Source organism: Canis lupus, chromosome 1, assembly GCF_003254725.2.
Source record: "Canis lupus dingo isolate Sandy chromosome 1, ASM325472v2, whole genome shotgun sequence".
In the NCBI taxonomy this organism is placed as follows: Eukaryota; Metazoa; Chordata; class Mammalia; order Carnivora; family Canidae; genus Canis; species Canis lupus.
Genome location: NC_064243.1, coordinates 116,990,365 through 117,011,938, shown reverse-complemented (window position 1 = coordinate 117,011,938; position 21,574 = coordinate 116,990,365). Strand labels below are relative to the sequence as shown.

The 21,574-nt window shown below is 55.9% G+C and overlaps 4 protein-coding genes across 15 annotated transcripts; 3 read left to right on the top strand and 1 right to left on the bottom strand.

Moving 5' to 3' along the window:
• The first annotated feature begins 73 nt into the window (after window positions 1–73).
• PSENEN (presenilin enhancer, gamma-secretase subunit) lies at window positions 74–1,499 on the top strand. The gene is made up of 4 exons (XM_025421798.2): window positions 74–233; window positions 366–522; window positions 960–1,064; window positions 1,223–1,499. The coding sequence occupies exons 2-4, from the start codon at window positions 462–464 to the stop codon at window positions 1,360–1,362; spliced, it is 306 nt and encodes a 101-aa protein (XP_025277583.1). The 5' UTR covers window positions 74–233; window positions 366–461; the 3' UTR covers window positions 1,363–1,499.
• Window positions 1,500–2,580: 1,081 nt separating this feature from the next.
• On the top strand, window positions 2,581–7,744 carry LIN37 (lin-37 DREAM MuvB core complex component). Of its 3 annotated transcripts, none has more exons than XM_025421749.2 (9): window positions 2,581–2,970; window positions 5,628–5,703; window positions 5,894–5,944; window positions 6,262–6,291; window positions 6,371–6,456; window positions 6,541–6,707; window positions 7,222–7,362; window positions 7,449–7,522; window positions 7,608–7,744. In XM_025421749.2, exons 1-9 carry the CDS (start codon window positions 2,667–2,669, stop codon window positions 7,687–7,689), a joined length of 1,011 nt encoding a protein of 336 aa, XP_025277534.1. In that variant the 5' UTR covers window positions 2,581–2,666; the 3' UTR covers window positions 7,690–7,744. The 3 variants fall into 3 exon arrangements, with proteins under 3 accessions (XP_025277534.1, XP_035560222.1, XP_035560224.1); XM_035704329.2 differs by lacking the exon at window positions 2,581–2,970 and adding an exon at window positions 3,074–3,155; XM_035704331.2 differs by lacking the exon at window positions 2,581–2,970 and adding an exon at window positions 3,260–3,352.
• Window positions 7,745–7,801: 57 nt separating this feature from the next.
• Window positions 7,802–10,335, bottom strand: HSPB6 (heat shock protein family B (small) member 6). The gene is made up of 3 exons (XM_025421788.3): window positions 10,033–10,335; window positions 9,008–9,130; window positions 7,802–8,878 (listed from the first exon to the last, which is right to left on the bottom strand). The coding sequence occupies exons 1-3, from the start codon at window positions 10,228–10,230 to the stop codon at window positions 8,711–8,713; spliced, it is 489 nt and encodes a 162-aa protein (XP_025277573.1). The 5' UTR covers window positions 10,231–10,335; the 3' UTR covers window positions 7,802–8,710.
• PROSER3 (proline and serine rich 3) lies at window positions 9,130–19,990 on the top strand. Of its 10 annotated transcripts, none has more exons than XM_049110639.1 (12): window positions 9,130–9,362; window positions 12,285–12,381; window positions 12,685–12,887; window positions 14,114–14,241; window positions 14,350–14,456; window positions 15,106–15,188; window positions 15,291–15,433; window positions 16,497–16,595; window positions 18,266–18,441; window positions 18,558–19,536; window positions 19,629–19,710; window positions 19,804–19,990. In XM_049110639.1, exons 1-12 carry the CDS (start codon window positions 9,340–9,342, stop codon window positions 19,943–19,945), a joined length of 2,262 nt encoding a protein of 753 aa, XP_048966596.1. In that variant the 5' UTR covers window positions 9,130–9,339; the 3' UTR covers window positions 19,946–19,990. The 10 variants fall into 10 exon arrangements, with proteins under 10 accessions (XP_048966596.1, XP_048966611.1, XP_035560206.1 ...); XM_049110671.1 differs by lacking the exon at window positions 9,130–9,362 and adding an exon at window positions 10,369–11,476; XM_049110654.1 differs by having other exon boundaries at window positions 12,816–12,887; window positions 19,629–19,990.
• Window positions 19,991–21,574: the final 1,584 nt, after the last annotated feature.

The following is a 21,574-nucleotide window of genomic DNA, read 5'->3' as shown; positions in this document are numbered from 1 at the left end:
TCGTCGCTGCCTCCCGACACAGCACGCGCTCCGAAACTGCCTACTGCGCTTGCGTGTTGGAGGCCCGCGCCCTCCCCGCAAAATCACCACCCGGAGTTCCCTGAAGGCGCATGCGTGTAGCCTCGCCGCACCCCTAAAAGACTACAAACCCCAGAGACACTTGCGGTATCTCGTGCAAACGTCCGGAGTTGAAAGTGGCAAAGGCTTCCAAGGGGAGGAAGTAGACTCCGCTGGTGAGTTGGGGGTCGTTTGCGCGCCCGAATAAACATGAAGAGCGTTCAACCCAGTCAGCTTGCTGGTGGGGGCCGGGGTAGCCTTCGTTCAGCAAACCCACCCTTCAGTTTATCTCCGTTTTGTCGTAATAGGGGCGTGGTTGTTCGCGATCCCTGCATCTGTCACTGGCGGCCAAGGCTCGGCTGCTGCCGTACAGACCCGCCGGACGACTCGGCCTCAGCGCAACTATGAACTTGGAGCGGGTGTCTAACGAGGAGAAGTTGAATCTGTGCCGGAAGTACTACCTGGGTAAGGGTCGGTTCCTAGGGTCCCAGAAGAAAGAGGGGAGCGGACTAGAGCGCCTGAGGGAAGAGGGCCTGGGGGCCTGGATTCTTGAGTCTAAGGGATCAGGCGACTGGGGTTGCAGACTCCTGGGTCTGAGAGAAGGGCCTGGGACCTAAGAAAAGAGGAGGCTGGGGCCTCAGCTTCTGGGTCCCAAGAGACGGGGGGGAGGGGGGGGCGGGGATGTTGGGCTGGACAACGGGTCCTGAGAAAGAGATGACTTGAGTCAGATTTTTGGGGCCCCAGGGAGGAGCCAAGATTTCCAGGTCTCTGACAGCAGAGGACTCCATTTGAACTTGGGTATGGGAGAGGGCCTTTCGTCCTCTAGTTGGGAGTTGGGGCGGGTTATGGGGCCGGCGGGAATCCTTACTGACTTATGTTCCAGTTTGTTTTTTTTTTCTTAGGTGGGTTTGCTTTCCTGCCTTTTCTCTGGTTGGTCAACATCTTCTGGTTCTTCCGAGAGGCCTTTCTTGTCCCAGCATACACCGAACAGAGCCAAATCAAAGGCTGTGAGTCCAGGGCACAGAAGAAGGGAGGCCATCAGGTGTTGGGAGGGAATGATGGGGGTTCCGGAATTCTGGAGCCATGGAAGAGAAGAGAGGCCAGTCTGGGGGGAGACAGAGAGCAGGTGGAGGCCAACCTTACCCATTCCTGTTCCCTCTTACAGATGTCTGGCGCTCAGCTGTGGGCTTCCTCTTCTGGGTGATTGTACTCACCACCTGGATCACTATCTTCCAGATCTACCGGCCCCGTTGGGGTGCCCTTGGTGACTACCTCTCCTTCACCATACCCCTGGGTACCCCCTGATACCTTCCTCTGCAGGCCTGGGCTCATTCTCCCAGGATGTGCTCCTCTACTCTAAGCTCACTCTCAAGCCCCAAAGACATGTTCCCATCTCCTATGTTCTTTGTCGACATCCCCCAATAAAGGACTCTAATTCTCTATATTGACTTCCTGGATCTTTTGGGGGTTAAGACCTAATATGGTTATTAATATTCAGAAACACGTATTGAATGCTCACTTTGTGCCAGGCTTACTGCTTCACACATGTACAATCCTTTCTACTCTGCACCCTCTGAAATTGGAACTTTCCTGCTCAGGGACCCTCTTTTACAGATGCAAAACTAAGAAAAGAATAATGCTTGCATTGCTAGGGGCTTTCATCCTGTACCGGTGGTGTGTGAATTGGAAAACTACTTCCCACTTGCTCTCCATATTCTCATCAGAAATGTGGTATCAGTGCTACCTCCTAGAATGTATCTAAGCTAAAGCATATGTGGTAAATGGAAGTTTCCCATTTTCCGGAGAAGATGTTGTCTGCAGCAATAGACATAGCCAAGAGCTTTATCAGAGAAGGCTTCTTTGATTATCCTATTTAAAATTTCAAATCTGGGATGCCTGGGTGGCTCAGCGGTTGAGCGTCTGCCTTTGGCTCAGGGCGTGATCCCAGGTCCTGGGATCCAGTCCTGCATCAGGCTTCCCTCAGGGAGCCTGGTTCTCTCTCTCCCTGTGTCTCTGCCTCTCGTTGTATGTCTCATGAATAAATAAATAAATCTTGAAAAAATAAAATTTCAATTTCTACTTTGGTATCCTTTTTCATTCCATTTCATTTAAAAGGTTTTACTTGTTTCTTGTAATCTTACATTCTCTAAAATACAAGCTCTATTACAGCAAGAGGTTTTGTTTGTTTTGTTCAGTGCAGTGTCCCCAGTTCCTAGAACAGTGCCTGGCACACTAAAATATTTGCTAAATAAACGAGGTTGTGCCTGAAGAGAGATTAACAGGTAGCTGGCACCTGGCGAGCGCTCAGTAAGATTGAAGCGAGCCTAACTCCAGACTTCTCTTCCTCTCAGGGACCAGAAGGACTCCCACGGTTATAATAAACCCTGTCAAGAGCTAACTTGATGTAACTCAGAGCTTTAACACTACAAGTTCCAAGAAGCCTTGCGAAGCCCTGATCCTACATCTCCCGCCGTGCCTCGCGCGGCGCAGGCGCCGTTACTCTGCGTCTCGGGAGCTGGAACTACACCTCCCAGGAAGCGCTCGGGGATGTCGTCGGTTTGTTTCCGGAAACGGGGCCACAGAAAGGTGGGACTTAGACCTGGGAGCCGATGGCGGCAGCCGTCAATTGGTCAGAGATGAGATCGACGGTTGCACCGACAAATGGAAACAAGCAATTGCCAAAGGGCCCCGCCCACAGAAGGGAAACTAGTGGAGGTGGCGGCTGCAGTGGCGGTCGCCGCCGGACACTGTTCAGCGCCGAGGACTGTCCGCTCACGAAGCTTATCTTGACCTTTTCCTCTCTGCCTTCAGCCTTGGTTTGTGACCCTGGGCTCCTTTGGGCTCCTGTGACCCAGTTAGCCACACCTCAGACCCAAACCATGTTCCCGGTGAAGGTGAAAGTGGAGAAATCAGGTGAGAACCGCGAGGTAGGGGGCTTTTAGGGGAGCACCGACGGGCCGGGGTATGGGAGTCGCGATAGACAGGCTTATCGCGATAAGACGGACCACGCGACTTCTTCCTGCCGCCCCTCGGACGAGCGCTAGGTCAGGCATCGAACGATTCTCGCCACCCTCATACCCTCCGGGTTTGTGCTCAAGGTAGTGTTGAGGTTGAACGGTGGTGGCTCGGACTGTGTGGTGCGGGAAGACGTGGGACCCCGAGCCGCCTGAGACTTCTTGACTGCCTCAGTTTCCCTGTTTCCAGCAGTGGTCATGGGCCAAGCATTGTGCTCAGAGCCTGAAGTTCAGGGAAGCTTTTAGTCCTGGCAGCCACTGTATCCCAGTAATCCTAGGAGGTAGGAAATGTGGTGGATGGGGGAACCGAAGCCGAGAGACAGGAAGTCATTTTGAATTGGGTCGGAGCTGATGGGAAACCGGGTCTGGCACGGTGAGGGTGTAGGAGAGGCATGGGATCCAGACCCCCCAAAAAGGAGTAAGATGACGTGTAGGGTGTTAGATGGTGTAAGTGGAAATAAATCGAAACAGGAGGAGGCAAGATCTGGCAAGGTGAGGGAGAGAGCGATGAGCATAGGTGAGGGAACAGCAAATCAGACCAAGGAAGTAGCTCTGAAGAGGCCCTGAGGTGGAAGACTCATCTGGCGCGTGCAAGGGACCAGCAGGGAGGCCAGTGTGTCTGGAGCACAGGGAGTGAAGGGAGAGTGAGAGGATGATGACAAAGAGCGAGAGGGAGGAGGACAGATCCTGTGAGCCCAAGTTAGGACTCTGGCTTTTGCTCTGAGGGAAATGGGGAGCCAAGGGAGGGTTTGGAACTGAGGAGCGAGTTAAAAAAAATACACCCCCCCCCCCCCAAATGCAAAAAAAAAAAAAATGTGAGTGCAAGAGTAGAGGCCTGACCACAAATGATGGTGGGGGCAGGGGTAAGGCAGGCAGGGTCGTGGAGGCCTGTGAACATCAGGCCGAAGAGCTCAGGAGTCCCAGGGCTCCGCAGAGTCGTGGAGCATTCTAAGCAGGGGAGGATCAGGGCCAGTTTGGTTTTCCAAAGAGTCCTCTGACCAGCTTGTGGAGGGTAGGTCAGAGGAGGACATCGAGGCTGGAAGCCCAGGAGAAGAAAGGGAAAGGACCAGGGTAAGGAGTGGGTGGGTGGAGAGACACTCAGGAGGCCAAGTGGACAGGCCATGCTGTTGGTGAGCTGGGGTGGGGGAGAGTGTCTATTTTGAGGCCTAGGGACGGACTGGGGGCCAGTGGGGCAACCCTGAGATGGGGGCCCAGGAAAGAGGGTAAAGTTAAGAGAAGCACTGAGGCTAGTGTGGGACCCAGCAGATGGTAGGGACCTAGGGGATGTCCAAGGGAAGGTATCTAGGAGGCCATGGGATCCCAAGGTCTAAGGTTCAGGAGAGAAGCAGGTGCTAGGGAAAGAGATGTGGGTATGCCTTGTATCTTGGCTCCCGCCCAGGGCTCTTTGCTAGAATTTCAGCTGCCCCTAGCCCTTTACCCTGACCCTGTCTCTCCGCAGTGATGTTGGGAATCCCCATATCTCCCCATCCCAGGGCTGGCAAAGCATGTCCTTACGTGTCCTTCCAGGCTCTGAGCTTTGGGCCAGAGTGATGCTAGGTACTGGCATAAGAGCGAGAGGAGAATATTTATACCCTCACCTCAAGTTCTGTGTTGAGGCCTGGAATGCAGGTGCCGGAGGTTATCTCCCTGGCAGGGGGGAAGCCCCAAATGAATATTTTAGGTGTGATCTCCAAATTATTAAATGTTGTCCTTTCAGATTTAGTTCAGATTTAAAATAATACCACTGCCTCCGCCAAACAACGCACATCTAGGGCCTAGATTCTGCACCCAGCTTGAGTCTCTGCCTTCTGACTTTGTGTGTGGAGCCAGACGGCCTGAGTGCAAATCCTCAGCCCTGCAGTGGCCTGGCTGTGTGACTCTGAGCAAGTAGCCTGACTTCTCTGTGCCTTGGTTTCATCATACATAAGATGAAGATAAGCACATCTACCTGCCAGGGTTATTGTGAAAATGTAATGGGTTAGCGTCTGTGATATGCTTGGGACAATTCTTGGCACATGGTACGTACTCTGCACAACTTACTTGCTGTTCTTGCACGCTGCTGCTGAGAGGTTCATATGCACCATAGGTTTATTTAAGCCTCCAAACAATCCGGATGCCTGGGTGGCTCAGCAGTTGAGTGTTTGCCTTCAGCTCAGGGCGTGATCTCAGGGTCCTAGGATCAAGTCCCACATTGGGCTCCTTGTGGGGAACCTGCTTCTCCCTCTGCCTGTGTCTCTGCCACTCTCTCTCTCTCTGTCTCTCATGAATAAATAAAATCCTTAAACAAACAAACAACAGTCCTTGCAGATAGGTATCATTGGGAGACCTATTTTCATGATGAGGAAGCAGGCTCAGTGAGTTAAGGTGACTTGCCTTTGGTCACACATGAGCATGTGGGTCAGCCCTGGAACCCAGAGCTCTTGCTCATCACATCAATTGTCTGTGCCCCCTGCACCCTGTCAGCATGCCTGGGCCTGGCTGTTGGCTTGAGTGCGCATGCCCCTCTGCAGCCTAGCTAGCTGGCCACTGACTCCTGCTTGGTATCTTCTTCCCCAGAGTTGGAGATGGCCAAGGCCCGGAACCAACTTGATGCTGTGTTGCAGTGTCTGCTGGAGAAGAGTCACATGGACAGGTTGGGATGTAGCCCAGCACCGGTCATAGAGGGTTGGGGGTCCTGGCAAGTTGGACCCTCTGGTCCTGGGTAGATCTGGGTAGGACCTCAGAGGCTGGCTTAGGGAGCAAGGGGCCCAGTGGAAAAGCCACTCAGTGCCTTCCCACTCGGCCCTGGGAACCCTGAGCCCATAGTCCTCTCCTGCTACCAGGGAGCGTCTGGAAGAGGAAGCTGGGAAAACCCCCTCGGACACCCACAACAAGTAAGTTTTATTGATGGGATCCAGCTGATGGTCTGTGCTGGACAGCTTCCTCCCCCATCCGGGCCCTGACCACCCTGCTCCGTGCTTTCTCCACCATAGTCCTGACCACCCTGCATGTACAGAGACCCTGTAGCAGCAGGAGCTCAGGTCCCCTCATGCTTGGCACCTACAGCCCTGGAGGTGTGGGCAGAACACAGGATCTAAGGGGGGCTGGGTGCTGTGTGAACATCTCAGTATCCGCAGGGTGCCCTTTGGGGTAGTTTTGAGCAGGCTTCTGTTCGGGGATCGGCTTGCTGACGCCTCGTCTCTCCCCACAGGGATTGTTCCATTGCAGCCACTGGCAAACGGTAAGGTGGCCCTGGGCCCCAGCCAACTGACGGGAGGTCTGCGCCCTGCCCTGGTCCTGATGTTCTATGCCCCACGCAGGCCGTCCGCCCGCTTCCCCCACCAGCGGAGGAAGAAGAGGAGGGAGATGGATGACGGGCTGGCTGAGGGAGGGCCGCAGCGATCCAGTGAGTAGGCGGTGGCCCTGCAGGGCAGGCCCCGGTGGAGAGCTGTGTAGGATGTTCACACACCTTCCCCTCCCACTACCCCAGACACGTATGTGATCAAGCTGTTTGACCGGAGTGTGGACTTGGCCCAGTTCAGCGAGAACACACCACTGTACCCGATCTGCCGTGCCTGGATGCGCAACAGCCCCTCAGTGCGCGAGCGGGAACGCTCCCCCAGCTCCCCGCTGCCCCCGCTGCCTGAGGATGAGGAGGTTGGATGTGGAGGGGGGCCCTCCCAGCAGCCAGTGGGTAGATGGTTAAAGGTGTCCTCTGCCTCAGTGACTTCTGGGTCCCATGAGGCACACAGATAGGAACCCTTTGGCTGAGGGTATGGGTAGAACTCCCTAAAGCAGACAGACATGCCTACCTGGCCTGAGAAGGAAAGGGGACAGGGTTCCCTTGGGCAGGTAAAGGTGGCCTCCAAGATCAGAGGTCCCCAAAAGCTGGGGGCTTGACACAGGGGTCCTTAGTGCAAACAAGTGTAGCCACCTGGCCTAGAGGAGCAGATGGGGGCTATTGGGCTGGGTAGGAGTGATTGGAAGTCCCTGGGCTGGACAGGAGAATACAGGCAGGGATCCCTGGAGCAGACAGTTCTTTGCATGGCTTTTAAGAGCCCTGGTGAGACCTAATGTCTGCCATCACTGAAAGGCAGGAGGGGTGAAATGTGTACTACGGGCCCCCTTCCCTAACTCTCTTGGGCCTGGTGTGGGGCTCCTTTTTCCCCAGAGTTCCGAGGTCACCAACAGCAAGAGTCGTGATGTGTACAAGCTGCCTCCACCCACAGCCGCTGGACCACCTGGAGATGCTTGCAGATCCCGAATTCCATCCCCCCTGCAGCCTGAGACCCAGGGTACCCCTGATGATGAGGTAGGTATGCAGGCCGGCCCAAGGCTGTGGGGCATATGTTATGGGCCTTGGGCGTGGCCAACCCAGCCTGGCTCCTGTCCACACAGCCCTCGGAGCCTGAGCCCTCACCGTCCACACTCATCTATCGCAACATGCAGCGCTGGAAACGCATCCGCCAGAGGTGAGCATCCCCCAACCTGTTTGTACCCCTATGGCCTCCACCCCAACTGCTGAGTCTTCCCGTTGCTTTTCTACCCCCACTGCAGGTGGAAGGAGGCATCTCATCGGAATCAGCTTCGGTACTCAGAAAGCATGAAGATCCTGCGGGAGATGTATGAGCGACAGTGATGTTCCCCTGCCCCCCACGCCCCCCCAATAAACATTCGCCTCCTTTGCACCTTCATGCTGGCCTCTGCTTACTCCAGCCCCTATTTCCCAGCCCAGACATAAAAGCAGTTGGCACAGCTCTAGCACATTTATTGGGGGAAATGGGCAAGGGGATGGGGTGGCAGAGAATTGAAGGAAGAAGGGTTGTGGGGAACCAAAGCAAAAGTGGCTGCTTGGTTGGATTTTGGAGAATGAGGGGAGGTATGTGAAAGATGGATTACCTGGGATATATGGTTGGAGACTTGAGGGTTAAGACAGAATGATCATGGGGGTGGGGGGTTCTGTTTAGAGTTGGGGATGGGGCTTAGGATATCTGTGCAGAGTCTGGGGATATGGAGTGGGTATTTCTGCAGTGAGGTTGAGGGTCCTGCTAGGCCTGGAATAGGTGTCCAAGGGTGGAGGGTCAGAAAAGAGGTTCAAGAAGTCACAAGATGGGTGGGGGGAGTAGACTGTCCAGTTGGAATGAGGGGAAGGATCCAGAGTCTTGAGGACCAGGCCTGGATGGTTTGGGGTGGGAGGTCTGTGCAGTCTGGGGTATTTGAGGGGTGGAGAGGGATTATGCTTGACTGGCCAAGGGTGGGGGCAGGGTTGTCCACACCATAATCTAGTGTTGGAGAGGGGAGAGGAGTAATGAGATGTGGAGATGTTTTAATAGATGAGTCAGAAGGAAGTGGAGGAGGGAGTTTGAGTGGATTTATATGCCAAGAAAGTGGGGTCAGTGGGGCCGGGAGGCTGTAGGCTGAAGGAGGGCCTGGAAGCTAGGGACGTGTGAGGAATTTGAAAGCTGGAGGGGGTGTGACAGCGGGTGCGTCCGTGGAATGGTCTACATGACCAGGGCAGGGTCTACGTGGGAAGGGTCGGGGCAGGATCCCAGATTGGGAGGGTGGTTTGGGCGCGCTCGCTCGGGACATCTGGCTGGGCGGAGTCAGGTCGGCTTTAAACGAGGGGGCCTGAGGCGGCTCCCGGGGTGCAGGCGTGCCGCCTACTTGGCAACAGCCTGCGGCGGCTGTGGGGCCTGGGCCGCCGCGGGTGCAGCCTGGATGGACAGGACGCCCTCCGGGGACAGCGCGGACGTCACCGCGGCAGGGTCCACGCCCGAGGGCAAGCGGTAGCGGCGGTGGAACTCGCGCGCGATGTATCCGTGCTCGTCCTGGAGAGACGGGAGGCTTCAGCGGCCCCGCCCCCTGGCCGCGGCGCCCCGCCCCTCCCCGCGGCGCCCCGCCCCCTCCCCGCGGCCCCCGCCTCCGCGCCCCGGCCCCATCCCTGCCAGCGGGCTCACCGGGCGTTCCTCGTGGCGCGCATGCACCTCCACGTGGTCGCCAACCACCTTGACGGCGATTTCCTCCGGGGAGAAGTGCTTCACGTCCAGCAGCACCGAGAAATGCCCAGGCTCCGCCGGGACCTAAGCACAGTCGTACGGTCGGCGGCGGCGCGAGGCTCCCGGGACCCAGTGAGGCCCCGCCCCCGCGGGTTCCGGGGCTGCCCCTGCCCCGGGGCCTCCGGAACTGGGCCGTCCCCTTTCCTAGTCGCAGCCCCAGAGGATCTCTTCCCGCAGAATACCGGGGATCACCCCTCCCTCTGTAAGCACGGAGATTCTCCTCTTCCGGAGTGATGAGGCCCCCTTCCCCCGCCAGGTCAGAGACCTCCCTCTCACAGGCTAAGGCCTGCCCCCTCCCCCAGCGTCGGAGTGTCCTTTGGACGCTGAATGCCCGGGCCCCTTCCCCTCAGAACCCCTGGTGCCCTCCCTACACACCGCCCCCGCCCCCGAAATTGCCAAGTTGCCTCTTCCCCCGGCTTCCAGTCTTCTTTTTACCCTCCCACTGGAGTCACGGGGCCGCTTACGCCCTCGGCAGTTACCAGCACTCGTCCCCCACTTCTCAGAGTGGCCAGGCCCCCCTTTCTCAAGTCACAGGACCCCTCCTCCCCTCTGTCTTTCCAGGAGACATAGAGTCACCACATACAGTCTCCAGAGTCTTCCCCGAGGATGACAAAACCTTCCCTCCCCTCGGGAGTCCCGGGGACCCCCCATGCCCTTCAGGATGACTGAGCGCCCCCTCTCCCCAGGTTTCCTGGGTCACCAGCCTCCAGAGGGACGGCCCCACCCTATCAGTGACTCAGCCATTCCAGCCCCTCGGAGCGGAGACCCTCCTCGCCCGGGCAGGGACCTCCCACCCCCGTCGTTATCCGGCCTGCGAGACTCCAGGCTCCGGGACCTCTGGAAGCCCCTCGGAGCGGCCCGCCTCGGGATGCCCGGGCCCGAGCCCTGCAAGTGGCCGAGGTCCCGCCCTCCCCCAGGCCTGGCACCTGGGCGGTAGGCAGCGCCACGCTGGGTGCGCGCAGGTAGTAGGGGGCCAGGGCGGCGGGGCAGAGCGCGGCCAGCTCCGCCTCCAGCAGCCCCTCGCCGAAGCGCTGGTCGAAGAGGCGCCCGGGCGCCGAAAGCCCGGGCAACGGGGCCGAGGCGCGGCGCAGCCAAGACGGCTGCACGGGCACGGGGATCTCCATCCTGCTTCGCCGCCGCCGCCGCCCCTAGGCTCCGCAGTGCCCCTGCGAGCGCCGCAGCCGCTCTTATAGTACGCCTTGTGTCCGCCCCTCGGCGGGCCGCCCGGGGACATTGGGACCGCGGCCAGCCCCGGCCATTAATAGAGCCTTATTTAGAAAGCCCAACAATGACTTGGCCATTTATTGAGCGCCTGCTGGATGCCAGAGAGGCGATTCCCCCCCCCGTGTCCCGAAGGGGAAACTAAGGCCGAGGAGGCGGAGCCTTGCCAAGTGGGTAGGACAGCGCGGTATTTGGGACCCAAGGGCCCGAAAAACCCCACCGCAGAGTTCGCAGTCCCTTTAATCCACCCCCGCCCCGCAGGCAGCTCTGGGGATGACGCAGATGGCGGTCTTAGGAGCAGATTCTTGGGTACAGGGAATGTGGTAGCCCGCCAGGTTGTCAGGAGGACACAGAACAGACCCTACTCCCATCTCTGCAGGGCCCTGGGCCCAGCCCCCCGCAAGCCGGGCCTAATTCTGGGCCTCTGACTCAGTCTCGGGTGCGCAGGGAAGCGGGGGCTGCCAGGTGAGCAGCGGCCAGAGGGCGCGGGCACGAACAGTCCAGGCTGGCCCCCCAGGGGCCGCGCGCCGGGCCCGAAATAGCTCATTTTGATCCCACCACCTCGGCGAGGAGCCCAGGCCTGGCACTTCGCGCAACCAGCTGCTCCTGCAGCAGGACGGAAGTGGCTAATGACTCCGCGGGGCCGGCCGGCTGGTCGGACGGAGGGAGGGGGCGGCGGCTGCAGAGGGCACAGGCCCCCTGACTGCCCTGCGACGCGAAAACCGGTGCTTAGGTTGGAGACGGAACAGGAGCTCTACTGCAAAAGGGGGAGTGGCCGTAAGACGCTGCTAGAAAGCGCGAGTACTTTATAGACCCTCCCAGACGCCAGCTCACCCTCAGAGCCTTCCCGTTGGTCCGCAGACTTGCCAATTGCTGCCGCGCGCCACGGGCCTCCAATCAAACACGCTCTCTCAGTCGGGCCGAAGTTACAGCCCGTCGTGCGGCGTCTCCCTCTGGCCACTTTCCAGTTGCTTCTGTCTCCCTCTCCATCATTGGCCGCCTCGGAGGCCGCTGTCTTCCCGCGCGGGCGCCCGCCGAGAGGGGCGGGCCTGGCAGGGCATTGCTAAGCGACCGAGATGCGCGCGGGTTCAGCCCAGTGAAGGAGCGGAGCTGGCGGAAGCGCCCAGGTGGCTGCGGGATGGACCGCAGGTGAGGCCGAGCCTCCTCCCGGGGACCACAGGAGGCCTGGGGAGGACCCAGGGTGCGGCGAACGCAGCGTCGGGTCAGGTTTGCTGGGGTCCGGAGTCTGCTCTTCGACCGCGCTGGAACTACAACTCCCAAGATGCTCCACATCCTCCGGCAGCTCCAGCCTGGGACCTCCGCATCTCCGGGTCCCATAGAGTCTTACGTTACGCTTTCCAAGTGGCTCCAAGGGGTGTTCCTCTAAGGGTTTCCAGTGTCCTCTTGGGAATCAAATTTCTGAGCTTTAAAACTTCCCCCCCAGACTCCAGTGGGTGTTGGTCTTGACCTTTCTTGCTTAGGCAGAGCCCAGTTACTGATGGGGGGTATAGTCCATTTACCATTTCCTCCTCAGTATCCCAAGGACTTATGGGAAAGGTACAGTGATGGGGTTTAGTCGCGGTTCTTAACCCGAGCTCCGCTTCAGAATCACCTGCGAAGGTGACCAGCTCTCTTACAGATAGGATGCTTTGGGCCTGGGACGAGGGCCGCATGTCTGTATTTTTCAAAGGCTCCTAGATTGGATTCAGGGTCACGAACTGCCAGTAGGCAATTCCTTGGTTTTCTGAGACTGCTCCAAGGGCTGGTGGGAATCGAGCTTCCAGTATCAGTATCTTGAATGTGCAGCGCTGCTTCATGGGAGTTCTAGTTCATCTCTTCCAAGAATCTATGGGAATTGTAATCTGGTCTGCCCTCCTCTCCCCAACCCCAAACCCTGACTCCACCCATAGCCTCCCAGCAGGGGGCTCTGCTGGCCAACTTCATTCTCCCCTTGCAGTCTGCCAGTTTTCTCCATCCAAGACAGCCCCTTTGAGGATGCTCCCCTGGATCACAGCCGCTACTTGCCATCCCGGACCCAGACTTGGCACCCCAAGGTGAGGACACTCCATGGAGGGTGCTGTGTGTGGGCCCAGTGGTGAGGGAGTGATTACTAGAGGGAAGGAGGACATGTGATGAGAGATAGGGGTGAGAAATTAAGAAACAGTCTCTTTTCCCTCCCTACAGCTGTGCCCTCACCTGGTCCTGGATCCCCTATCATGGCCCCAATCACTCTGAGTTGTTACCATTGTAGGATGTTTCCTCCCCTCTGGACTGAGACACACTTCATGCGTGCCTTTGTTCCCTATACAGGGGTAACCCCTCAGCCCTCACTTTCTTCTCCCCACTCCCTGTCTTAGACCCTAAGCCCATCCAGGTCCCAGAGGTCCAGGCCCCCAGAAGCTCCCAAGGCTCTGGCCACAGGTCCCAACACCTCTGAGCTATTTGGAGAATCCTGGCCGTCCAGCTCAGGGACTCCTTCCCCACCCAGCACCACTGAAGGACAGGTGGGAGCCTCCCCACCACCCACCCTGGTTGACAGCGGGGAGTCCGTGGTGGCCAAGTAAGTACCAGCAGCCCTGGGGGGAAGGAAGGGTTTGGGTCAAGAGGGGGGCAGGTATGCCATCATCATCATCACAGCCAGAGTTGTTTATGCAGCACTTTTAGGACCAAACTATGTGTACTATTAAGAGCTCTGGAGCTGGGGCACCTGGGTGGCTCAGTGATTGAGCATCTGCCTTTGGCTCAAGGGGTGATCTCAGGATCCCGGAATCGAGTCCCGCATCGGGCTCCCCACAAAGAGCCTACTTCTCCCTCTGCCTGTGTCTCTGCCTTTCTCTCTGTCTCTCATGAATAAATAAATAAAATATATTTTAAAAAAAGGTCTGGAGCTGGGCTCATTGCGTTCAAATCCCAGTTCTGTTACTTACCCTCTGTATGATCTGGGCCTCAGTTTCTTCATTTGTAAATCATGGATATTAGCAGCACATATCCCCCAGGGCTATTTTAAGCTTTCAATGAGTTACTGCCTATAAAGCATCTATAACAAGTGCTATAGTGGTGAGCACTTGAATTTGTAGGATACAAGTTCAGCTGCTCTAACAAATAGCCCCAAATTAATTGTGGCGTAAGAAAGACAGCATTTATTTCTCCCTCACTCAACAGTCCAGGCAGAAGCAACCAGGGCTGCTGTGGCAACCCCCAGCTAGGATCAGGGACAGTTTCCTTCTGTCGTGCTGCCTCCCATCACCAGGCTCTTGCCCTTTCCTTTATGGACCAGAATGGCTCCCAACCACATCCACTATCCAGAATCACATTTCCTCATCTCATAACCCTATTGGTTGAGATGCCTGGGTTGCTCAGCAGTTGAGCATCTGCCTTTGGCTCAGGGCATGATCCCAGGGTCCTGGGATCGAGTCCCGCATTGGGCTTCCCATGGGGAGCCTGCTTCTCCCTCTGCATGTGTCTCTGCCTCTCTCTCTCTGTCTCATAAATAAATTAATTAAATATTTAAAAACAAAACAAAACCCTGTTGGTCAAGAACCTAGTTACATAGCCATAAAACTATAGGGACCCCTGATAAAATTAAATATAATCTGTAGAAGAGTGGCTATGTGCCCCGTATCATATAGTCTTACATAATATTGCATTACTGTGTATGAGAGGATGCTGAGGGGCTAGGTATTGCCAAGGTAACTGATAAACATCAGCTGTTGTGATTGTTATTGTCATTATTACTATTCTTTGGCTCTCCTCATTCACCCACCTCCCCTTCTCTGATGCTCGCAGGTACATAAACCGGTTTCGCCAGGCTCAGCCTACAAGCCGAGAGGAACGCCAGCCTGCAGGCCCAACCGCAGCTGACTTTTGGTGGCTCCGGCCTGAATCTCCAGACCCCAGCAGTCAGCTTGCAGCAGGTACCTGCTACGGTCCCATCCACTGTAGGCCTAAACCTCTCCTGATCAATGCCCCCAGCAGAGGTTCCTCGTGGCCCCCCTCCAAAATCAACTGGGGCTTCTCGGCAGGAGCCAGTGAACCAGAAGGAAGACCCAACACAGCAGTCCCAACTCTTGCCAAGGTGGTCAGCGCCTCTCGGGCTAAGGCTGTGGCCCCCCTTCAGGAAATGAAGCAGGTGACATCCTCATCCACTTCCTTCTCTATGTACCTGAACTGAGAGCACTACCCCTGGCATAGAATTAGAGTCAATCCCCAATTCAAGGAAGCTTAAAGATAAAAGGAGGATTTGCTGGCTAATGCAATCAAGAAATCCCAATGTATATGCTTTCAGGCATGGCTAGATCCAGGTGTTTGTACAGTACCAGGAGCAACTCGACTCTCTTGGCTCTCTGCTCCTCTTTGTTGGGCTCAGTCTCAGGCAGGCTTCCCCTTGAGGTAGCGAAGATGGCCCCAGTCACTCTAGGCTTCTAATTTACATAGGTACTTCAGTGGAAAGAGGAGGATTTCCTAGTAGTTCCATGCAAAGCCCCAGGGCTTACTCTCATGTGTTCATCTTTGAGCCCGGCACTGTGGAAGCAGATTGTTGTGATTAGCCAGGCCAGGTCAGGAAGATGGGGTCAACCCTTCTCCCACAACAATGACTACCAGGAGAGGTGTGGATCACAAAGGAAGTCCCCCATCTCTGAGGAGGAGGAGCGGATTCTAAGCCAGCATGTGAGGGCACCAGGTGGAGTGTAGACCTGTACTCCAGGCCCTCTGTCCAGAGCCCCTTTCCCAGCACCCTTTGAGATGGGGGCTAGCCTCTGATCCCTCTTACCTCGCAGAGCCTCAACACATGGAACTCATCCCTGCTGGACCTGGAGACACTGAGCCTGCAGAGCAGAGCTGCCAGGCTGCTCAAGCGCAGGTGCCTTCCCTGCCCCCATCTCCCTCCCCACTCCCACAGCCCCAGGCCCCGCCCACAGCCTCTGAGACCCCTGTCACCTCGCTTCTGCTTTCTCCCCTACAGCAAGGCCTCCATCTCCTCTTCCTCCTCACTCAGCCCTAGTGATGCCAGCACCTCCTCCTTCCCAGTCAGCTCTGATGGCCTCTCTCCCTTCTCCATGACCTTCACCCCTGACCCCAGCAAGGGCTCTGACCCCAAGGCACAGGGTAAGTTCTGAGGCCCGGATTGAGAACAGCCTGGAGGTGAATCCCAGCTGTGTGACCTGGGGCTTCCAGGGGCCTCTCTGTTCTTCAACTTGAAAACAGGGGTAATAAATGAGTGGTGAATACGGGGAGCACCTACCACAGGTCTGTTAACAGTACCCATCATTAGCATGACAGGTTCTCTGTCTCTGTCCTGTTTGCCGTTCTGAACACGAATTTCCAAAATCACATGGCTTTTTGCTAATTCAGCACCACACCTGATTGAACAGCAAAATCTGACCTAAAGAATACGAAGGCTGTTTATAGTCTTGCCAAATTTCATTTAGGGTGAACAGTCATTCTTTTGGCTACGGCTGTGTGTTACACTGAACCACATGATACCTTTGTCTCTGTAAGTAAAAAATGGTTGAAAAAGAAAATGGTTGAATACTGGCAATTTCATGTTGTTCAACCAAATACTAATGTGTTTGAGTCTGCGGACTGGGCCAGCCCCCTGCCAGTGCTGTACATACGATGTGCCTTTGCTGAAGCAGGCAAACTGTTGAACTCTCAATTCCTGCCATCTGATGTCTTCAGATTTCAGAGATGGGATTAAGGACCTGGATTACTATTGCTCCGTGGCCAGGTCCTGGGACACAGTGGCACACAGGACAGGTGCTGTGTGTGTCTCGTGGGGCTGGAGTGAGTGGGGGCAGTCAGTGTAAGAGAGGTGTTCGTGCTTGGTGTGTGATCCTGCCTGAGCTCTTTCTTGTCTGATTCTTTGCTCCTTTTCAGCTTCACCTTACCTGTTATTCACCTCTCCTTCCTGAGCCTCCGTTTTCTCATCTGTAACATAGGGTTGAAACTAGGAGCTACTTCATGAGTTACTCTGCAGACTAAATTTACTCAATCTGCCATCTAAAAAACATTGTATACCTATTGTGAATGAGGCCTTGGGAGTGGGCTTGGGGATTCCACAGTGAATCAGCTGGTTCCAAGCAACTGATTGTGGTCAGTTTATGGTGCTCACAATACAGTGAATGTGGGACAGAAAATAGCTACCTAACCCCACATCTGTGAAATGTAGGCAGAAACGAGGGCCATGCAGGAGAGGATCATGATGCTGGGAAGTCAGAGAAGACCTTCTTGGAAGAGGTGCTGTCTAAGTGGAGACTTGACGATGAAGGTAGGGACAACAGCCCTCTAGCATGTAGGGAGGACCTGAGGTGGGAGGGAGCATGGTGCCCACAACGGACTAGAAAAGAAAGGGCAAGGGGGGGTGGCGAGTGAGAGTAGTCTGGGGTAAGGTGGAAGAAATTGGCAGGAGTCCGGTTACATTGGGCCATGTAAGCATGGGAGGCATTTGGCCATTATCTTAGTACTGGGGAGCCAGGGGGAGGTTCTGAGCAGGGAAGGATGTGATATTTCTTGGGTATTAACAGACTCCCTCTGGCTGCTCTGGACCCCCCAGTGAGAGACACTGGTAGTTAGTTTCTCTTGGGCCAGAGCCTGAGGAACAGAGTAGGGGTATGTGGCCAGGTCTGGAAGTAGAGTCACAGGATATAGAGGGAGGTGGGAGAGAGAGAGATCCAGAATGACACCCCCCTTCTCTGTGCAGCATCAGATGGTAGGGCTTCTAAGAGACGATGGTAGCCCTATGATCATGACTGATGAAGTTATGCTCTGGGTAATGGGAATGATGTCCATTTGCCCCGTGGAACTGAGGGCAGCCAGTGACCCTGCCCTCACTGCTGTATCCCTAGCACAGATCTGGACACTGCACTTCAATATAATAAATAGCTCACTTGGCATTTATGCCACAAATACTGATGGCAGCAGGCCTTGTTCCATTTTTTAAAATATATTTATTTATTCATGAGAGACAGAGCGAGAAGCGGTGACACAGGCAGAGACTCCCTGCAGGGAGTCTGATGTGGGACTCAATCCCAGGACCCTGGGATCATGCCCTGAGCCAAAGGCAGATGCTCAACCATTGAGCCACCCAGGTGCCCCACCAGGTCTTGTTCTTGACACTGGGGATATAGTACCGGTCAGATAACAAAAACCACTGCCCTTGTGTAGCTGGCATTGTGAAGAGAGAGAAGTAAGCAGAGATGTACCACACTGAATATGTTGGGAGGTGAAAAGAGCTAAGGAGGAAAATGGAATAGGAAATAGGATAATGAGTGGTAGGGCTGGGGGTGGTTGCAGTTTTAAATAGAGGAGCCAGGGAAGGCCTCACTAAGAAGGTGATATTGAGCAAAGATTGGAAGGATGTGAGGCATTGAACCCTGTGTGTACAGGAGGGAACAGCACTCCAGGCAGTGGGAAGCACAAATTCAAAGACTTTTGCTTTTTACTAGGACAAGGAGGGTTCTAATCCAGGAGGGCCCTGATCGGACTCAGGTGTTCCCAGGCTTCCTCTGGCTGCAGGGGGAAACAGATTGGGATAACAGAAGCAGAGAGACCAGAGAAGAGGTTTCTGTGGGGTTTTACTGCCCAGGAAAGGGCAGTAAAGTGGGAGAGAAGTAGGCAGATTCTGGAGGATCTGTCTTGTTCACTGCTGTAACCACAAGGTCCAGAACAGTGCCTGGCACACAGTAAGAGCTAAGTGAATATTTGCTGATGAATAAAGAATTGAATGATGACAGGCTGAGAAGCCCCTGTGTGCTCTCTCCTCTGACTCTGCCCCTTTGCTCACTTCCTGCTTGGGAGAGGAGTTGGGACATTACCTGGAGAGCCTGTCAGAATAACTTTCTGGTACAATCGAAGGGTATATGCACAGGCTGTCCTTGGCTTGCTCTGCTCATCAGCCCAGTTCCTAACTTACCCTTCCCCCCTCTACTTACCCTACAGCAACACCAGCACCTGCCCGCATCCCTGCTTCGGGCCCCCTCTCCTCTCAGGCACCCCTGCGTCCAGAGGATGACATTCTATACCAGTGGCGGCAGCGGAGGAAGCTTGAACGGGCTCGAGGAGGGCAGGGTGATGGAACCTGGGTGCTACCCCGGACTCCTGCCCCCACCACTCCAGTGAGATGGGGGAGGGAGCGTGTGAGGCGACTGGAGGGAGGGACGCTAAGGGAAGTTGGAGGAAGGAGGAGCCAGAAGGGGACTGAAGACCCCTCTACCATTTCTCTCCCTCTCAGGTCCCCGCCCCCGTTTCTCTACAGGCTCCTCCTGCCCCTGCAGAGACCCCTGGTTCCTTGGGAACCCAGCCTAACTGCATCCCACTTTGGGCCAGTGTGGCCCGACCTGGTCCCCTGGAGGCCTTTTATATGGAGAGGCCTCCTATCCCCCCTGGGTTCTCTCCACATATCTTTTGGGGTCCCAGCCCCCAGGGATTCTTCTGGGCTCCGCAGTCTGGTCTCTGGGTACCTCTTGGGGCCATGCCTCCCACGCCCTCCAGCCCTGCGCCTCCGGGCCCCGCCCCCGTGGCCCCCGCTCCCGTGCCCCGGGCCCCAGCACCTGCAGCCTGCACCCTCCCACCCCCAGCCGCCCCCCAGGACCCGCCCACTCCTGCGCCCAGCTGCCCGGCCCAGCCCCAGAGGCAGGGCCCCAAGCCTCGGAGTAGCAGGGCCCCGCGCCAGGAGTCCGCTGGGACGGTCACGGCCGCTGACGAGGGGCCTGGCCCGCAGCTCAGAGGCGCCCTGGGCCAAATAGTGTCCGCTCGGCTCTTCCTGGACGCCTTGGAGGACACGCCCCCTCACCCCGGGGGCCCACCTCTGCCCCAGGCCGAACCTCTGAAAGTCAAGGCCACACACCCCCAAACCAAGGTTACGCCACCTGGCTCAGAGGTCACGCCCCCTCAGTCTGGATCGCGATTTCCCAAGGCGCAGACTCCGCCTCGTCGCTCCAAAGCCGAGGCTCGGAAAGCCAAGGCCACGCTCCCCCTAGAGGCGTGGGAGCCTCGGAAGGACGGAGACACCCCCGTGGCCGCCCCTGGGAATCTGCCGCCCCAGGCCCCGCCCCCTCCAGCCGAGGAGGCGGCTGCTTCTCTCGAGGCCCCGCCCACTTCCTTCGGGGCGGGGCCTCCCGGGGCGGTGGCCACGCCCCCGCCCGCTGCGGGTCCCGCCCCCTCCGCAGATCTGCTGGGCCTGGCGGCCCGACTTCTGGAGGCTGCAGAAGGTGAGCTGATCGCCTTGGCTGCGCGGATCTGCGTGGCGGTCCCGCACCCCACGCACGAGTCGGCCTCCTGGCGCTCGCTCTTTTTCCCCTAGAGTCCGACGGCAGCGAGTTCCAGGACGACCCTGTACTTCAGCTGCTAAGAGTTCAGAGGGCCAAGCTGAGATGGCAGAAAAGGTGGCCATCCCCAGGATCTGCAACACCCCTTTCCCAGAGCCACCCACCACCCCAGACCCGTCCTGAGCCTCTACGACCCTGGCTTTTTTGCAGGAAAGTGGACGCGCAACTGTCCCTCCTACTGGAGCACACTGAGGACCCAGGGACTTGGTCTCCTCCCACCGGGTCGCCCCCCAGGTCCCCAGGAAGGCGGCTGCGGAGGGAAGGAGCTCCTCCCGAGACCAGACGACGTTGACTTTACAAATTGTATTTTTCCCAATAAAATATTTTTTTCACGTTACTTATCTCTGAGGAAGAGTTGTTCTGGAATGCCTGAGGGTGATTCTAATTTGGGGAAATAGCTCCTCCCTTCCCCTATCCGCTGTGGCTCTGCCTTGCCAAACCCCCATTCTAGTTCCTGACCTATAGGTCAAAATCTCTTCTGGTTTGCCCTCCGAGGTCAGGATGGGGGAGGGGGTCCAGGTCAGATTTCAGGCAAGACTGGGATGCACCTTAGTTGACTCTCAGCTCAGAAGTGGATTCTCCTGTCTCAGCTGAGACCAAAGGGCTGTCCTCAGGGCATGAAGTTAATGGGGTCATAGAGTGCTGGGCAATGGTCGGTCCTCAGTCCACACACTGCTTGAGCCAGCAGCAGCATTTAGTGTGCTCATCCCTCCTGGAGACACTTCCTTCCCCTGCTTCCAATGCCCCACCCTTCTCACCTCTCTGGTCGCCCCTTGTCATTGCCCCAACCTGTCACTTTAACATGTCCTAGGGCCCTGGCCTTAACTATCTGTATTCATTCCCAAGTGATCTAGTCTAGTTCCACCACTCTGACACCCATCTCTATTCTAATGGTCCCCAAATTTCTATCTTCAGCTTCAATCTGGCCACTGAAACATAGGCTCCTGTATTCTGCTACCTACTCATCATCTCCACTCAAAGGCCTAAGAGATGTCTCAAACCCCACAGGTCTTTTTTATTTATTTTTTAAGATTTTTTTTTAAGATTTATTTATTTATTTATTTATTTATTTATTTATTTATCTATTTATTTATTTATTTATGAGAGAGAGGCAGAGACACAGGAGGAAAGAGAAGCAGGATCCATGCAGGGAGCCCAACATGGGACTCGATCCCAGGACTCCAGGATCCTGCCCTGGACCAAAGGCAGGTGCCAAACCGCTGAGCTACCCAGGGATCCCCCTTTTAAAATATTTTATTTGTTTATTCATAAGGGACACAGAGAGGGGCAGAGACACAGGCAGAGGGAGAAGCGGGCTCCCCATGGGGAGCCCGATGCGGGACTCGATCCCAGGACCCCAGAATCACCCCCTGAGCCAAAGGTAGACAGCCACTGAGCCACCCAGGTGCCCCAAACCCCACAGGTCTTAAACTGAGCTCTCAAACTTCCCCTAAAACTTGCCCTTCATTGGCTTTCCTGAGCTCCATCCTTCTAACTGCTCAGGCCAAAAGCCTCATAGCCATTCTTGACTCATCTCTTTCCCTCACCCCACAGTCAGTTAGTAAGATCTAAGTGGCAGGTATGTGGGTGTCTACTATAAAATTGTTCAACTTTGCTGTATGTTAGAAACTTATAATAAAATGTTGAAGAATGTATGATCAGGATTATTTTGATATCTGTATTTATTAAAGAGAAGGATAGAATAGATTTCTGTTAAAAGCAGCTTCGGGGAGCATGTGGGTGGCTCAGTCAGTTAAATGTCTGCCCATGGCCCAGGTCATGATCCTAAAGTCCTCGAATAGAGCCTGCTCAGCGGGAGCCTGCTTCTCCCTCTCCCTCTTTCTCCTTGCCTGTGCTTGATCTCTTGCATGCATTCTCTGTCTCTCTCTCAAATAAATACATAAAATCTTTTTCTTTAAGT

Coding starts and splice junctions, on each gene's coding strand:
- PSENEN (XM_025421798.2), top strand. CDS start 462: ATGAACTTGGAGCGGGTGTCTAACGAGGAGAAGTTGAATCTGTGCCGG. Junction 523..959: donor GTGCCGGAAGTACTACCTGG/GTAAGGGTCGGT, acceptor TTTTTTTCTTAG/GTGGGTTTGCTTTCCTGCCT. Junction 1,065..1,222: donor ACAGAGCCAAATCAAAGGCT/GTGAGTCCAGGG, acceptor TCCCTCTTACAG/ATGTCTGGCGCTCAGCTGTG.
- LIN37 (XM_025421749.2), top strand. CDS start 2,667: ATGGCGGCAGCCGTCAATTGGTCAGAGATGAGATCGACGGTTGCACCG. Junction 5,704..5,893: donor GAGAAGAGTCACATGGACAG/GTTGGGATGTAG, acceptor TCCTGCTACCAG/GGAGCGTCTGGAAGAGGAAG. Junction 7,363..7,448: donor AGGGTACCCCTGATGATGAG/GTAGGTATGCAG, acceptor CTGTCCACACAG/CCCTCGGAGCCTGAGCCCTC.
- PROSER3 (XM_035704313.2), top strand. CDS start 9,340: ATGAGGCCCCCTTCCCCCGCCAG. Junction 12,382..12,684: donor CCCAGACTTGGCACCCCAAG/GTGAGGACACTC, acceptor TCCCTGTCTTAG/ACCCTAAGCCCATCCAGGTC. Junction 15,189..15,290: donor GCCAGGCTGCTCAAGCGCAG/GTGCCTTCCCTG, acceptor TCTCCCCTACAG/CAAGGCCTCCATCTCCTCTT.
- HSPB6 (XM_025421788.3), bottom strand. CDS start 10,230: ATGGAGATCCCCGTGCCCGTGCAGCCGTCTTGGCTGCGCCGCGCCTCG. Junction 9,131..10,032: donor TGGCGCTGCCTACCGCCCAG/GTGCCAGGCCTG, acceptor GACTGTGCTTAG/GTCCCGGCGGAGCCTGGGCA. Junction 8,879..9,007: donor CGCGCCACGAGGAACGCCCG/GTGAGCCCGCTG, acceptor CCGTCTCTCCAG/GACGAGCACGGATACATCGC.